A 17,435-nucleotide genomic window follows, 5' to 3' on the forward strand; every position below is an offset into this window, starting at 1 on the left:
ATGAAAAGCTTCTCTTCCCTCCTCCCCCCCACCCGCCATTACTTCCCAGCAAACCTTTCCTGTATTTTGCAAAACACTTTTCCCTATAGCTACTGTCATTTAGTCATCACCTTGGGAGATTCTGGACAGTACTGATGATGCTGTTAAACTTGTAAGCTGCATTTACACTCGATCTTATATCCTTCCTGGTTGTCTTCATTAAATATAGCATTGCTTATGTATATTTTATAGGCTGACCCTGCCAGTTGTCAGGCTGCCGTTCTGCAGTGTGCTGGCGTTGTGATTTAATGAAGGGCAGATAAACAGGAAAATATTTACTGTAGTCAGGCTTGCAGTCAAATTTTGTGTGTTAAAGGTCCTTGTTTGCAGAGTGTCAACCTTAAAGGCTTGTATACAAAGGCTTAGTTTATTTTTATAAAATTCATCTTATATTCTCAAGCTGTTAAATCAGCTTATTATAAAAGATCCTTTGCTTTTTTGCTATCTCTCCTTAGCCCAATATTGCAACCTTATCAACAGCTGCTCTAAAGGCATCATCTTTTCCACTACAAGCTGCAATAATCACCCAACTACATATAATGGTTAGCATCAACCTTTCTATACACCACTTTTCTATAGGAGTGTGATCACTTGAGTTGAGTATGATGTTCTCTGAAGGTGGCGTCCATTGGTGGGTCCTCAGGTGGCTGTAGAGGCTGTACATATTCTGGTGGGTACAGTGTAGGTAAGAGTAATTGATGGCTGTGGTTAGTGGTTGGGTCTTTTGGTTGTTCAGTCTCACATTTCACAGCTTCTTCTTGCTCTCTGCAGCACAGTGGAGATCATTCTCATGTAGTGCAGCTCCCTCTCGAACAGATTTCCTCCATTGAGGAAATATCTGTTGAGTGCAATGTCTTCCCAGTTTTTGAATGTTGAATTTCTTCAGACTGATTTTGATGTGATCTTTGAAATGTTTCCTTTGCCAACTAGGGGCTTGCTGATCACATTTTAAAATGGGAATAAATGATCCTTTTGGAGGAGGCACAAGTTCAGTATCCAGAGAGATGATTTTCAGCACTCTTTAGTCAGCCAATCTGCAGCAGTCTTTTTTTTGTCCTTAAGGTTCTGGAGGCTTTTGGCATCTGAATCTGTACTCAGCCCAGTTGTAGTTTGAATCCTTTTTGAGTCTATCTGGGACACCCATTGAAAAAATGGTCCACCATTTGCCTGCAGTTTACCACTGATGGCGGAAGTTAAAGTTTAAGGGTGGTAGATACATGGCAATTAACCAGACTGATTTATTCTGGATGATGCTGTAGTCTTAGTCTTTATTGTTGGAGCTGCATCCATCCAGTGAAGTGGAAATGTCCCATTCCATATTTGATCTTTGCATTGTAGATGGTGGAGCTGCTTTGGGAAGTTAGGAGATGGGTCTTTTGCCCCAGTAAACCCATTCTTAAGCCCTATCACTCCCACTGGGGCAGAGGCCTCTGATGGCAACTCGCCCAAGTCCTCTGTCCTGGGCCATTTTTTCATGTTGTCTTCAGTTAAGCCTGTGTTCTCAGTGTATCCTTCTTCTCTCAGGGATGAGGTCTTCAGAGTTTTTGTTGGCATTTCTGTAGCACTGGAATGGAATGGGGTTGGCCAAACTACCTCCTTTTGCAGCTGGGCTTGGGACCAGCTATGGCGTAATAACATAATTTAAATGGCTATTGCAGTTCTGATTAAGGATCTTGGCCCAAAACATCGACTCTTTATTCCTTTCCATAAATCTGAGATGCCCAGAACATCATTAGATGCCTGCTAATCTCTAACTGAGTCACAAGATCATCTACTTTATGCCATATACTGCATGTATTCAAGTATACCACCTTCAGTTCTGTATTCATCACTCGTTTTGATTTTTGCCCCGTTACACTTTAACTCATCCCACTGACTGCAATTTTGCCCTATCATTTGCCTGTCCTTCCTCACAGCCTCACTACACGTTGCATCTAGTTGTATACCAGCTGCCCCATCATGAGCCCCATCACTGCAGTTCTGTCCCCAGCCAAATTAACTTAAACCCTCCCCAATAGATCTAGTAAATCTGCCTGCATGGTTATTAGTCCCTCTTGGATTCAAATGTAGCCCATTCTTTTTATGCAGGTCGTACCTTCCAAAAAGAGATCAAAATAATGCAGAAATCTGAAATGCTGTCCCTTACACCGCCACCCTCCACGCACACACCATTCCTTGGCCAAATCGTATTCTTTACCTCACTGGCATATTGATGCACCATCAATAACTCTCGGAGACGGGAGGCAAACGATAGGCTTTTATTAGCTGCAAGAGACCACCTCACAACATCCTGGAGACTGAGGGAGGAGCAGTGCCTCCAATCGCCTTTATACTGGGGTCTGTGGGAGGAGCCACAGGAGCAGTCAGCAGAGGGGCGTGTCCAGACAGGTATATGTAGTTCACCACACACGTGAAATAGGCACCATTCCAGAGCTTACTACTCCGGAGGTCCTGCTTTTAGTTTTCTTTCTACCTGAGAAAAAGGAGGAATAGTCTTTTTACAGGAGACAGATTGGGAAGAGTAATGTCAAGATAGTCGTGGGAAATCGGCAGGTTTATAAAGGATGTCAGTGGACATTTTGTCTCCAGAGAGGGAGACAGAGAGTTCGAGAAAAGGGTGAGAAGAGTCATAATGGGCCATGTGAATTTAAGGGCAGTTGGAGGCAAAATTGACAAGTTCAGCATGGTTGCAGGAAGCAGCACCAGTGCAGTTGTCGATGCAGTGCAGAGGGTTTCTTTCCATGTCATTATAAATCTATCCCTGCATCATGCTGAGTCTTTGTTTACCCATGTACAAAGCACATAGCTTATATTGTATATTCAACACCTTGTGAAACATGGCGATTATGTAGTAAGCCTTTGACCCTTTCATGTAAGGTCAGTAGCATTTTATTAAATTAATAGTATGAAAGTCACGTAGGACACAGGAGGTAAAAAGAACTAACCAAGATGGCAACAGTGGTAATGATATACTGTCTTACATTCTGTAGGAATTAGTACAAACTTGCTGTTGCCAAAAACACTTATTCTCTTTAGTTTGTACACAAAAAAGTAGCCTGCTTGACTTCTTTGGAACAAATCTTTGATCAATGATTTGCCTGTGCTAATGTTTCAGCAGAGTATTGATCTTGCCAGAGCTTTGTTCACTGTGGACTGAGAACATGTTTGATTAACGTCCAATTGACTTTGTACACATTGAAACCAGGAACCATTTTGCATGATTTGTTCCTGTTTGAAGCCAGTCGGACATGTTCTTTTGTTTATGTATGAGTGCTGCCGCCCATATAGTTAGCAGTGTGTGGCTCCAAATCTATTTGATTCACTGCACTTCAACCCACATGCACTCTTAATCCCTGAACTGTGATGCAAAGCAAGATAGGTAATGAAATCTGGACTGGATTCTCGGCTCCAGCTTCTCTTATTTCTTGCTGATTCTCATTGTTGACTTAACAAACCAATTTATTTGGAATCATGAAGAGATAATACAGCTTTTACACTTATGGAGGAATCATTATTTGAATTACTAAGCATTCAGTGTTGGAGCTGCAGTCTGGTTAATTAATGTGAAATTTATTTTTAATGACTAAAGGCTGGCAGTATTCAGCAGAGCCAGGGACCAGAAAGAGGCAATACCTTAGGAAGAGGAATTAGCACTGAATTCAGTCCATATAAAATACCGCAGAGAGATTGAATCAGTATAGGGTTAATATTACCAGAGTATGTCGTGAAATTTTGTAAACTTTGCTGCAGCAATGCCATGCAATACATGATAAATATTTTTAAAAACTGAATTACTGTGTATATATATGTATATTAAGAAGTTAAAATAATTAGTGCAAAAACAGAAATAAATAAAAGAATAGTGGTGAGGTTTTGGTCATAGGTTCAATGTCTATCTAGAAATTGGACTATGACGCTAAGGAGAAGTTGGTTCCTAGTTTTGGATGATAGTTAGCTAGGTCAGTTTTCCATCAGATCCTGTGGCAATCAGCGTAATGCTTTTACAAATCGGGACATCAGAGTTCGGGGTTAATTTCCCGCACTGTTTGTAAGGAGTTGTACGTTCTCATTGTGACTGCATGGGTTTCTTCCGGGTGTTTCAGTTTCCTCCCACAGTTCAAAGACATAAGGGTTGTAGGTTAATTGGTCATTGTAAATTGTCCTCTGATTACATTAGGGTTAAATAGGTGAGTTGTTGGGCCAAAAGGGCATGTTCCGTGCTGTATCTCAAATTAAAAATAAAAAAATAAATCAAAGATGCACTCTTTTGATAGCCAGTATCTTCCAAGTGTCCTGTGACCATCATTAAACTTCCAAGAATGATGCCTTTGACCAAAACTCCTTTTTGCCAGGACCTCGTTTCCAAATTTAGAATAAGCTGAATGCAGCATGACGAGGTTAACTGGGACTGGCACTTTAAAAACACAGAGCAGGTCACCCACCCTGCTCGTGGACTGTTTGTCCTACTCCCATCAGAGAGGAAACTATGTAGCAACTATGCCAGGACCACCAGACGCAAAGACAGTTACTCTCCCAAGCAGAAAAGCTGATCAGCAGCTCCACCCACTAACCCACCCCAACCATCACTACTTTATCACTTCCTGTCAGTGTCACCTTGTGTCCAGACGTTCTTGTACCCAGCATCACTATGTATTTGTACAATCAATCAATCTATGGATTTATATTTATTTGTTTTTTATTATCGTGTTTTTCTTGTGCTGTATTGGATCTGGAGTAATAATTATTTCATTATCCTTTACACTTGTTCACTGGAAATTACATTAAATACGCTTGAATCTTGAGGGGAATTGCACATCAAACCATAAAGTAACATGGCTCTCAGCTTCCCATTTGGACTAGAGTACTGTGATCTTTGTTTCACTTTTAAAATTATAATGAAGTATGATAGCATAGTAGTTAGCGTAATGCTTTTGACCATAAATACATGTCATAAGAGCAGAATTGGGCCATTCAGCCCAATTAGTCTGTTCCGCCATTCCATCATAGCTGATTTATTATCCCTCTGGTCTGAACCCTATTCTCCTGCCAGGTCTGTCTTTACAATGCCAGCTGTAAGATTGGTGTTTGATTCCCACTGCTGGCTGTAAGGAGTTTGTGCATTTTTCGCATGACAGCATGGGTTTCCTCCAGGTGTGGGAGTTTTCTCCAATATTTCCAAGTTAGGGTTACAGGTTAGGGTTAGTAAGTTATGGGGATGCACTGTTGGCACCAGAAGCACGGCGAGACACTAAGGCTGCCCCAGGCACATCCTCAGACTGGGTTGGTCATTGACACAAGGAACACATTTCATGATATGTTTCTATGTACATGTGATAAAGAAAGCTAATCTTCAACAATTGAAAAATAAATTTCCTCATTATCCTGAACACAAAACTGTAAAAAGGAAATAACTCTTTAGTAACTTATAGTATCTAGAAAAAAATTATGACAGGTAACCATTCAAACCATTGTGCACTTTCTGTCAAAAACAAGCCAACTAACTAATCCTATCTGCTAGCATCTTCTGATCCACAACCTAGCAGCTCTTCAAATAGACCTAGGTACATTATAAAGCATTAGTTCTCTACTCCCTGTCTTATTTTACACCTGTTTTATCAAAGCAAATAAAGCAATATATTTAGTCAACACACACACACAAAATGTTGGAGGAACTCAGCAGACCAGGCAGGGTGTGTGGGGGGCGGGGTGGGGGGAAGTACAGTTGACGTTTCAAGCCAGGATCCTTCGGCAGGAGCACCCTGCTTGCCGAAGGGCCTTAGCCTGAAATATCGGCTGTACTTTTTTCCATAGGTACTGCCCGGCCTGCTGAGTTCCTCCAGCATTCTGCGTGTGTTGCTTGGATTTCCAGCATCTGCAGATTTTCTCTTATTTGCAATATATTTAGTATTCAGAGCCTGAGGAAACTTGGGCATAGTTACTTATAAATTAGGACACTCCCAAATTAAACACAGAAACTGCTGGAAGTACTCAGCAGGTTAGGCAGCCTCTGCAGTGTAAGAAATTGTTGCTATTTACAGTCAGTAACATTTGATTTTTAAAAAATCTCTATAGGTTGGAAATATTATCACTGCTTTCCCATAAATCAGGGGTTCCCAACCTGTGATCCATGGACCCCTCGGTTAAAATAATTTGGGAACCTGTGTCCTACATTGATACTGCCTGACCTGCTGTGAATTTCCAGCGTTTTCTGTATTCCAGATTTCTAGCATCTGCAGTATTTTGTCTGGACACTAAGAATGCCCTCCTGATTTTGAAGGGTATTTTCTACGAACATCCATCAGTGCTCTACACTGAAAATTAATCCTCAAATACAGAGGTTCAGTAAAGTTGTTCCATTTTGGGGATATTGCAAGGGAGACTGGGTTTCAATTAAAATCCATGTTTACTTCCAACAATGATTACTGACTAACACTCCACCCGATCTTCCAAAACCAATGTGAAAGGTTATGGGCAGCAGGTACATGGATAGAGCAGATCACACACAATCCAGAATTGGAAATATTGTCACTCATATTCATTGGGTCCAAATCCTGGAATTCCCAACCCAGCAACAAAGTGGAAGATTCAGGTACGTTGCTCTAGTGGTTCAGGAAGATGGCTCACCAAGGTCAGATGAGGATGGGGAGAAAATACTGGCTTTGCCAATGACAGCTACATCTCATCCAGTGTTTATAAATAACCACTTGCTGATTGTTCAGTGTCTGTCACAACCCAACATTTGCAAATGATATCCAACATTGTTATCTCTGTCAAATACATTGGGATTCTACAGTGTGCAATATATGAACTAGAAATTGAGCATGTTTTGCAAGCTAAAGCAGGACTTTACATTTCCAAGAGACTTTCTCCATCTTAATTAATGATTGTGTCCATCAAATGTAGTGATCAGCATAACACTCTACAGCACCAGCAGTAACATCGGGGTCCAATTCTCAGCACTGCCTGTAAGGTTTTTGCATGTTCTCCCTGTGACCACATGGGTTTTGGCCAGGTACTCCAGTTTCCTCCTGCATTCTAAAGATGTGTGGTTAGGATTAGTGAGTTGTAGGCATACTATGCTGGCACCAGTAGCTTGCCGACACTTGTGGACCGCTCTGCATAATCTTCACTGATTTGATTTTTGGTTAAACAACACATATGTTGTATGTTTTGATGTTTCTATGTACATGTGACAAATAAAGCTCATCTTCAACTTCATGCAGTGGGATCCCATGTAATAGAACTTCAGTAAGACCCATTGAGCCAATGCTTTTTGTTCTGTTTTGTTACAGGGTGAACTGGTAACATTCTATTACTACTGGAAGAAAACGCCAGAAGCAGCCAGCTCCCGTGCTCACCGTAGACATCGCAGACAAGCTGTGTTCAGAAGAATTAAAACTCGCACTGCAACCACCCCAGTGAACCCATCTCGACCACCGTCTGGTGAATTCTGTAAGTTTCAATCAGGTTGATTACAATTTTTAAGAAATAATTCACAGGGGACTGGGTAATTTTGTATTTAGCAAGTCATGCAAACCATAGAAATAGGGAAGCAACCTTTCAACCTATGCCGAGATCAATCTAACACTTCCCTCCCACATAGTCCTTTTCCTTTCATCCATGTGACTCTGTATGAGTTTCTCTAATACGTATCTGCCTCTTTCACCACAGCAGCAGCACATTCAGGAACCACTACGCTGTAAAACAAAACTATCTCTAACATCACCTCTATGATTTTCTTCAATCACCTTAAAATTATCCACTCTTGTATTAGCCATTTCCACCCTGGGGAAAAAAGCACTGGCTGTTCAGTCTCTCAATGCCTCTTATCATCTTATACACTTCTATCAAGTCACCTTTTTCCTCCTTCCTTCCAAAGAGAAAAGCCTAGGATCACTCATCCTCTCCTCATAAGAGATGCTCTCTAATCCAAGCAGCAACCTGGGAAATCAAACCTGATGTACAAATTCACGCCTGATGTGCGAATTCTTAGTCAATCTAGGACAACTGATCAAAATGGTTTAGGATCTACACTCTCTCTAAAGGTTCCACATCTTAAACCGTTTTAATCAGTTGTCCCAGATTGACTAAGAATTCATATATCAGGTTTAAATTTTTTGCATCTTTGAGCTGGACCTGTAACTCGGCTTTTTCAAGTACATCATTATTAAACTCCAGGCAGCTCCATGTCAATGATTGTTTCAGCTTTCAGTACTTAGATACTAATAGATCAATTAAGAAAGTGACTGTAGCTAAATTTTCAATTTGTTCTAAGTACGCCAATGAAGATGCTGATCTTCGAGAATCCAGCCAGGCAAGAGGATGGAGTGTTAGTGGAAGAACATTTTATAGATTGTGACTGTAACTTGTTATGGAAGGGGATTACAGTGAAGTGGCATTTAAGGTCCTGAATGGGGAAGGCAAATTTCAATCCCATAAGGCTTAGGAGCAGAATTAGGCTATTTGGCTCAATGAGTCTGCTCTGCCATTTGATAATGGCTGATTTGTTTTCCCTCTCGACCTCATTCTCCTGCCTTCTCCCTATAACAGCGGAAGTCCCCAGCTGAACTTCTTTGAGCTTCTACTTCCTCAGAAGAAGCTCATAAATATCTTCCTTACTGGATTCCACCTGCAAAGATCGACTGGGAACAATTACTGAGACATAAGAGTCTGGAGGTGGTAGAACGTGGAACACCTGGGTCAGGCAGCATCTATGGAGGGAACTAGTCAGTTGACAATGCATTTTTACTCCAGATGAAAAGCCTCAGTTCAGTACGTCGTTTGTCAGTTTCCCTCCATATATGCTGCCTGGCCCACTGAATTTCTACGGCACTCTTAGGAGCAATTGTTTGCAGGTATGTCTACAGGGCCAACATTGTTCCCTTCAGACTGGAGGGTTAAGACAGCTCATCCTTGGAATTCTGGAGGTCAGGAGTTATCGAGAATTAGGCAAAGAAATAAAACGAAATAAATATCAGAAATATTGTACTTTAGAGAGACTCAACATGAGTGGGATGGACAAGAGTTGTTTTGTGATTAGAACCTGTGTCCAGTTGTGTCCCACAAGGATCAGTGCTAGGACCTTTCCTGTTCGCTACAAACATTAACTGTTTAGATATGAATGTAGGAATCATCATTAGTAAGTTCACAGATGGCATGAAAATAGTCTGGCTCCAGGATAATGTAAATAAGTTGGTAAAATGGCGACTGAAATTTAATCTTGATAATGCATAATGGAAGGATTAATAAGGTAGAGATCCTGTAGAGCAGTAAGGAACAGAAGGACACTGGACTATGCACATCTATACTCACCTCATTCTACAGACGAGCAGTAGAGAGCATCCTAACCAGCTGCACTACTGTATGGTACGGAAGCTGCACTGCGGCAGATAGGAAGCCTCTACAATGGGTAGTCAAAACTGCCCAACACAATGCCAGGACCAACCTATCCAGCATCAAGGACACATATATACAGAAAGGTGGCAGAACATCATGAAGGATCCCTCCCACCCTGCACATGGACTGTCTGTCCCACTCCCATCAGGGAGGAGGCTACATAGCATCCGCACCAGGACCACCAGACTCAAAAACAGTTACTTTCCCCAAGCAATAAGGCTGATCAGCACCTCCACCCACTAATCCACCCACCACACAACCAAACTCCACTACTTATCATTTCCTGTCAGTGTTACTTTATGTACAGACACTGCTGTGCTAAGTTTCACTTTAATGTCCAAGGTACAAAGTAAATTTATTATCAAACCACATGTATGTCACAATATACAACCCTGAAGTTCATTTTCTTGTGTGCTTATTCAATAAATCTGTAATGGAATAATAACCATAACAGAATCAATGAAAGACCACATCAACTTGGGTGCTCAACCAGTGTACAAGCAACAGTGTGAGACATATAATCAATATATATATAGTAACTTATGTATTTATATTTATTGTTTTTTATTATTATTGTGTTCTTTATCATTTTGTGTTGTGTTGGGTCTCGAGTAATGATTACTCTTGTGTACTGGAAATTACATTGAACAATCTTGAATTTTTAAATCCAAGGATCCTTGAAGTGGCTATGCTGGTAGATAAGTAGGTTAAGGAGGTTTCTGACCTACTAGGAATGCTAGGAAAGATGTGGTGGTGCTGGAGAGGATGCAGAGCTTTGTTGTGGTACAACCTAGTATTCCATTTATAAGGAGAAACTGTTCAGAGTTTGCTTTCCTGGAAACTGAGGTGACAACAAGGGTATAAAACTGAGGAATATAGATCAAAAGGATGCATTGTAAAGTAATTTCCTCCACATCAGAAATGACTAAAGTCTAAGGCTTTAGGTTTGATAAGGCCTATGAGACTTAGAGAGGAACTAAGCAAGAGTTGGTTGGTATTGGGAGCGTACTGTCCGAAGGGATAGTGAAGCCAAAGGCTCTCACAACATTCTTCTCATAGATAGTTAAAGATGAAAGATTAGATTACCTTGATTTGTCACATGTGGGTCAAAAGATTGAAATGTACAGTGAAATGTTTCATTTCTATCAATGACCAAAACAGTCTGAGGATGTATTGGAGGCAGTTCAAGTATCACCATGCTTCCAAGACTGACATGGCATGTTCTCAAGTTACTAATCCTAACCCGTATGTCTTTTGGAATGTGGGAAAACACCCACACTATCTTGGGAAGAATGTACAGATTCCTTACAGGCAGCAGCGGGCATTGAACCCGGAGCAGTGGCACTGTAAAGCATTACACTAACCATGCCACCTTATTGCAGCACTTGAATTGCCAAGACATTGATGGCTATGAACCAAGTGCCAGAGAATGGCCTTTGTATAAATGGCGATTTGATGGTCTGCATAGACACTGGCCTAGGAGCGTTTGGGCTGTTTGACTTGAAAAATCTAAAATACACATTTCAAGTGAACCTAGGCTTTGAAGTAAACGACGCATTCAGTATTTTGTCTCAGATATGTCTAGCAGAATTAAAGCAGTGAGAATCAAATGCATAGATAATATCCACGTTTTTCAGAGATTGATAATGCTGCTATTTATACTCCAAGTGACAAAAGATTTCTTATGCACTCATTAATTTGTGTGGTGTGTAAAAGCAAAAGAACAGTTGCAGTCCCTGCAAAAATCGTTCTCTGATGCTGATGCTTTCATACTTCTAAAAATATATTTTAATAACTGCTTAAAGTACTTGATGAAAATTGTCAGATTGTAAGTAATAACAGCAGAGGATGCGAGGAAGTATGAAATTCACTTGGTGGCCACTTTATTAGGTACAAGAGGTACCTACTAAAATGGCCACTGGGGATGCTCTTCAGTAGCAGGTACTAGAAACTTGGTCAGGATTGATGGGATGGTGAACGCTGGTAAATTCAGAGAGATTGTGGATAAAACCCTGCTAGCCTCTGCCAGAAAGCTTAAACTGGGGAGGAAGTTTGTCTTTCAGCAGGACAACGACCCAAAGCACACTGCCAGAGCAAACATCAAGTGGCTTCAAATGAATAAAATTTATGTCCTTGAGTAGCCCAGTCTAATCAAGAGGAATCTGATTGAACATCTCTGGCAGGACCTCGAGAATGCTGTCCACTGCTGCTCCCCAACTAACCTGGCACAGCTTGCAATTTTGCAAGGAGGAATAGGACAAATCTTAATCCATCACTTTGTGCAAAGCTAATAGAGACTTAATCAAAAAAACACTTCTGTAATATCTCTGAGAGTTGGTTCAACTAAGTACTGAGCAAAGGGGAATGAACTGCTGACATTTCAGTTTTTGAATTTTTAGTTTCTCATGCTTTACAGTTTTCCCTGTTTTCTGGGCTCTACCGTGTGGTGGAGTTGGGGGAAGAGCATGTAATTCAGATAAAAATTCTCAGTTGAATTGCTCAAAATCTCTTGTAAATATTCATTTATATGAACAAAGGATTGGGTGCTGAATACATTTTCATGGCACTATACTGTGAACCTGGGACATTGTGATGGCCTGCTGCTTTGAATTGAATTTGCACAGCATAGTCACAACAATGTGCCACCCTGGATCAGTTTTGTCGAAGGTTTAAAGATTAGATTACATTATTTGTCACATAAATCAACCATGATGGAATGGCGGAGCCAACTCAATGAGCCTAATTTTGCTTCTGGTCTTATGGGCTTAATTATTTTGTGAGAAAACTTTCACAATTCTTGTTAATAAAGTCACAGTCTCCACATTGTAAATAAAATAAATAGTGTAAGACATTAACATGGGGAATTGTATTGTAAGTAAATGAATAAAATTGCAGCTCAGTTGGGAAAATTCTCCAGCATTATCAACTGCCATAGTCTCATTGTAAATTATTTTATAAGAGAGTTCTGTATTATGACAATGCATCTTCACAGCTTTCAGACATTACATTGTGATAATGGGCAATGTTAACCAGGTCAGTAAAATATATTGCCTGCAACACTTGCACCAAGCTGTCTTATTGAAATAACTAATTTTTTATCATTCTTTTCACAGTGGATCTCAGCTCGGCAAGCGAGGATGACTTTGACAGTGAGGACAGTGAACAGGAATTGAAAGGCTACGCCTGTCGTCACTGTTTTACCACCAGTAGGTATTCTTACCATTTTTATTCAGAAAAGTAATGATATACGTTTGTTTAGCTTTCTTTAAAGGAGTATTGTATATAAATTGTTCGAGAAAATGCATAACCATAGGCTATTTTCTCTTTATTTTATCAATGTGTATATATTTTACTGAAGACTTGTCTGGCATATTCTGGCACACGTGGAAGTGTATTGAATCCATGACAACCTAGCTTGTTTAGAAAACAACCTCAATTTTTCATTCCTCATCTCTTCAACATGGTAGCCAGTGGCAACCTCAAACTTGTCATCCTGTTACCAGCATCATAGAGGAAGTATATTGCAATAATGCAGGGCTTCCCAACCTGGGGGTCCTTGCATAAAAATGATGGAAACCAGTTGGTCACATGCACACTTGCTAGATTCTTTCAATCAATCCGTTATGGTTTATTTATTTCTATTACTATTTTATAGAAATTCTACTTTGAAAAGTGGCCACCTATTTTAGGATTTCTTTAAATATCCTGCATAAACATACATAATGGTGTGTACTGACAGGAATATCTCAAGGAACGGACTTCAATCATTAAGCAATTTTAAAATTTTACTTGGGCTGCTCAGATAGTCACAAGTTAGAGACAACCAAAGACAGTGAGACCATAAGACGTAGGAGGAGAATTAGGCCATTTGGCCCATACAGACTGCTCCGTTATTCCATCAAGGCTGATTTATTACCCCATTCAATTCCGTTCTCCTGATTTCTCCCCATAATCTTTGATGCCTTTCCTAATCAATAAACTATTAAGCTACACTTTAATTATACCCAATGACATGGCCTCAAAACCCATGTATGGTATCAAATTCCACAGATTCATCACACCCTGGCTACTGAAATTCCTCCTCATCTCTGTTCTAAATGAACAGAGTCTGTACATCCTCCATGTGGAATGTATGTTGTCTCCCTGTGTGGTCCTCTTTCCTCCCACAGTCCAAAGACAGACTGATTAGGTGAATTGGTCTTTGCAGATTGCCCTGTGATTAAGTTACAGTTAATTGTGTTTGTCAAGAGTTCCGTTGGTGTTGTGACCTACTCTATACTCTGTTAGGAAAGAAATTAAACAAAGGGATGTCCTTGCATTCTGAGGCTGATTTTTCAGGCATGATTTCCCCATAAGGAAACCATATTTGATCATGTACCTTCAAGTATCCCCAAATCTTATTCATAATAACGGACTCCAATACCTTCCCAACCACTGATGTCTTGCAAGCTGGTTGACAATTTCCTCTCTTTTGCCTCTTTCCTTTCTTATAGAGTGGGATGATATTCCCAATTTTCCAGTCCTTTGAACATTCCAAACTCTAGTTATTCTTGAAATAATGCCTCCCACAATTTCTTTATATAACTCTTTCAGAACCTTGGGGTGTAGACCGTCTGGTCCAAGTGACTTATCTATCTGCAGATCTCTCAGCTTCCCAAGCATGTTCTGCTTAGTAATAGCAACCACACTCACTCCTGCCCACTGACTTTGCCAAAATTCTGTCGTTCCCACCAATATTTTCAATATTATAAGTCGTTCCTTTCACTTTTATGAGAGTGTCACTGTCTCACAACTCAACACTTATTCTAGTCTTTCCAAACCATAAAGAGAAGTATGGATGGAATGCTTTCAATTTCTCTGGGTGTGCAAGTCCATCTATGTCTGAAATGCTCCACATCTTCCAAGAGGAAGTACCAGACTTAACTGTTCACTACACTTTATTTCAACTCCATGAAGGCTGCAATGTGCAGCTCATACAAATGCACAGAATTTCCTTACCCTCACTAGAAGTATAAGAGCAGCAGTAACAGAGTAACAAAAATAAATATTTAAATGTATCCTACCTTTAAAAAAAATTATTTTGTTATTACTTCATCCATTCTCTGCTATTTTGTTAACGAGATGTAGTTAGGGATCTCTTGTATGTATGTGTTGTTCTGGTGAACATTGCAAGCATGCTGTGTTGTCGCTGGCAACACTTGCAGACTGACTGTAGCATATTCTTAGTGTGCTGGTTGTTAATTCAAACAATGCATCTCACTCTGTGTATATTGATATACTCTTGATATATAAATTAATCTAAACCTGAATGTGCTCTTGGACAACTGTTCAACTACAATCTTCTGGAATGGTTTGGCAAATGCCACGTCCTGAATCTCCTCCTCCTGATTCTGTCCATCCATTTAACCTTGCGAAAGCCTCTCACTGGGGCTCACATGCAAACTCGACTCGAAAGCTAACTCTGCTAACAGCCACGTGACTCCACAGTGAGAAGGCTACCTTACATAAACAGTATACGTCTAGAGTTGGTATGATTTGGAGTTCAACCAAACAGGAAAGTTGGGATGTGCCAATTAACGGAGCCTCAACTGAGTGAATGCTGTACAAGTGCAGACTCAAAGGGCCGAATGGTCTTCTTCTGCACCTATTGTCTGTTGACTAAGTACTGCACATATGCAGTTATCGGTCAGCAAGAAATAACAGATTGTACATTGCATAAAATTATGAAGAAAGTATATTTACTAATTGCAGCTTTATCAAACAGTTATTAAGGGAAAGAAAAGAAAAAAAAATTCAAGAGGGCCCATTCCAGTTAAACCAGTTTAAGTGTGCACATGACTGTTGGAGCTTGTCTGTTCCAAACACTGGGTATAACCGTTATTCATGGGGCTGATTTCTTATCACCAATCACCAGTAGAATTCCCAATTTGGACTCCTTTGTCTCGCGAAGCACTCTTTACATTCGTGTCTTCCTGCCGGGTGTCTCTCTGGATATTCTCTTTACCACATCGCCTTCCAAAAGACCATGAACCAGACTACGATCCTTCGGAAAACTCTTCCCCACAGCTCTCTAGAACCTTCTCTCACATCCCACAATACAGATTGGTTGACTCAAATTCCCCAGTTGGACAACAGGACAAAGCTAAAACACACTTTCCAGCATAGCAGTAGATCTCTTAATCAGGACATTACACTCGGAAGCACACACAACAGGAGGAATCTTCCCTCTAATTTTCTTTCATCTCTGCCTGTTCTCAGCTGTCCCAATTGCACAATTAGAGTGTGGATGGTGAGATGGATGTGACAAAATTGTATGTCTCATCTTTTCAAAGTCTTCCATCTTCAGTACACTCCAGTTTGCTGCAACTGGCATTTATCTGATTAGATTAGCTTTATTTGTAACGTGTGCATTGAAACATCTGTGTCAAATCGGTGAGGATTGCACTGGGGGCAGCCCACAAGTGTCGCAATGCTTCTGGCACCAACATAGCATGCCCACAACTCTCTAACCCTAACAATACGTCTTTGGAATGTAGAAGGATACCCATGCAGTCATGAGGAGAATGTGCAAACTCCTCACAGACAGCAGCGGAAATTGAACCCCAATCTTACAGCCAACACTATAAAGCTTTGCACTGACTGCTACTGTGCTACCCCTGCAGGTTCCTTACCAGTGTCGATACAAACATTTGACTTCTGTATTTAAATAGAGTTTTATTTAACCCATGCACTACTTTCTCTTTTAAAAACAACACAGCATCTAAAGACTGGCATCACGGAGGAAGGGACAACATATTATTGTGCACAGAGTGTCGGATTCACTTCAAGAAGTACGCAGAACTGCCACCAATCGAGAAGCCAGTGGATCCCCCACCCTTTATGTTTAAACCAGTTAAAGAAGAAGAAGATGGACTCAGCAGCAAACATAGCATGAGGACCAGAAGGAGTAGGGGCTCGGTATGAGAGTCATTATTCGATTTTTGCTTCGTAAGATATGAAATTCATACAAAATAGAAGTGGTGCAGATGCAAGAATTTCAGCATTATTCTTTGAAAATCCTGAATGCATCGTAGCAGCAGCATGCATCCTGATTTATTGTTGCATCAGATATAATCCTGTGATGCAGAATGGCAAACAGCCGCATGCATCATATCACATGGAGCAATTTACATTGCGCTTTAATGCATTCGGCCTCAATGGCACCAAACTGTTATGATTTAGTGTTGCCATTTTATTCGAGAAGCCTAAATGAAATGCTCTCTGTTGGGTATTCTATATTTCAGATTTATATGATGCCTTTGCCATTCCGTATGAAAGCCAATAGAAAGCTCATAAAAATATAAAAGTAATGTTCAATTTTGCAGCACTCCTTGTCCTAGTCGCAGTTAATAAAGAAATGGAAACTCAAGATGCATGCAGAAATACTCCCCAGACAGTGATAGTATAGGGGGGGCTTCAACACCAACTCGATTATAATCTGCACAGCGGTTTTGATAATACTACCAAAACAAAGAGTCTCACTGTCTTTCTTTAAATACAATGTACTGCTGCTGTATCAGAATCAGGTTTAATATCATTGGCACCCTGTATGTTATGAAATTTGTTTTGCAGCAGCAGTACATTACAATACATCAGCAATAAATAAAACTCTAAATGACAAAATATTTTTAAAATTAAGTAATACAGAAAGAGAGCAAAAAAACAGTGAGGTATGCAGCATGAATTCATTGTCTGTTCAGAAATGTGATAGTAGAGAGGAAGAATCATTCCTAAAATAAGAGTGTGTGTCTTCAGGCTCCTGTACAATCTTTTAAAAATGAGTGATAGCCAGAAGATGCAGTAGGATTAGACTAAGTTCTGATCATAGACACAAGAGATTGCGCAACTGCTGGTAGAGCTGGTCTTAGGAAAGTAATTATGTAATTCCTTCCAAATAGCAAGTCTGTACCATCGAAATAAGTGAAGATATTTTTTTCTTATTAAAAAGTACAAATGGAATC

At 40.3% G+C, this 17,435-nt stretch overlaps 1 protein-coding gene across 4 annotated transcripts in view; it reads left to right on the plus strand.

The window, feature by feature from the left end:
* rerea (arginine-glutamic acid dipeptide (RE) repeats a) overlaps window positions 1–17,435 on the plus strand; it is a 619,674-nt gene that overhangs the window by 561,217 nt on the left and 41,022 nt on the right. For all 4 annotated transcript variants that reach the window (XM_059952295.1, XM_059952297.1, XM_059952298.1 and 1 more), the window contains 3 exons: window positions 7,332–7,491; window positions 12,549–12,641; window positions 16,193–16,392. In XM_059952295.1, the coding sequence (XP_059808278.1) occupies window positions 7,332–7,491; window positions 12,549–12,641; window positions 16,193–16,392 (453 nt within the window). The remainder of the gene's footprint in view (window positions 1–7,331; window positions 7,492–12,548; window positions 12,642–16,192; window positions 16,393–17,435) is intronic.

This window comes from Hypanus sabinus, chromosome 27, assembly GCF_030144855.1.
Source record: "Hypanus sabinus isolate sHypSab1 chromosome 27, sHypSab1.hap1, whole genome shotgun sequence".
NCBI classification, from domain to species: domain Eukaryota; kingdom Metazoa; phylum Chordata; class Chondrichthyes; order Myliobatiformes; family Dasyatidae; genus Hypanus; species Hypanus sabinus.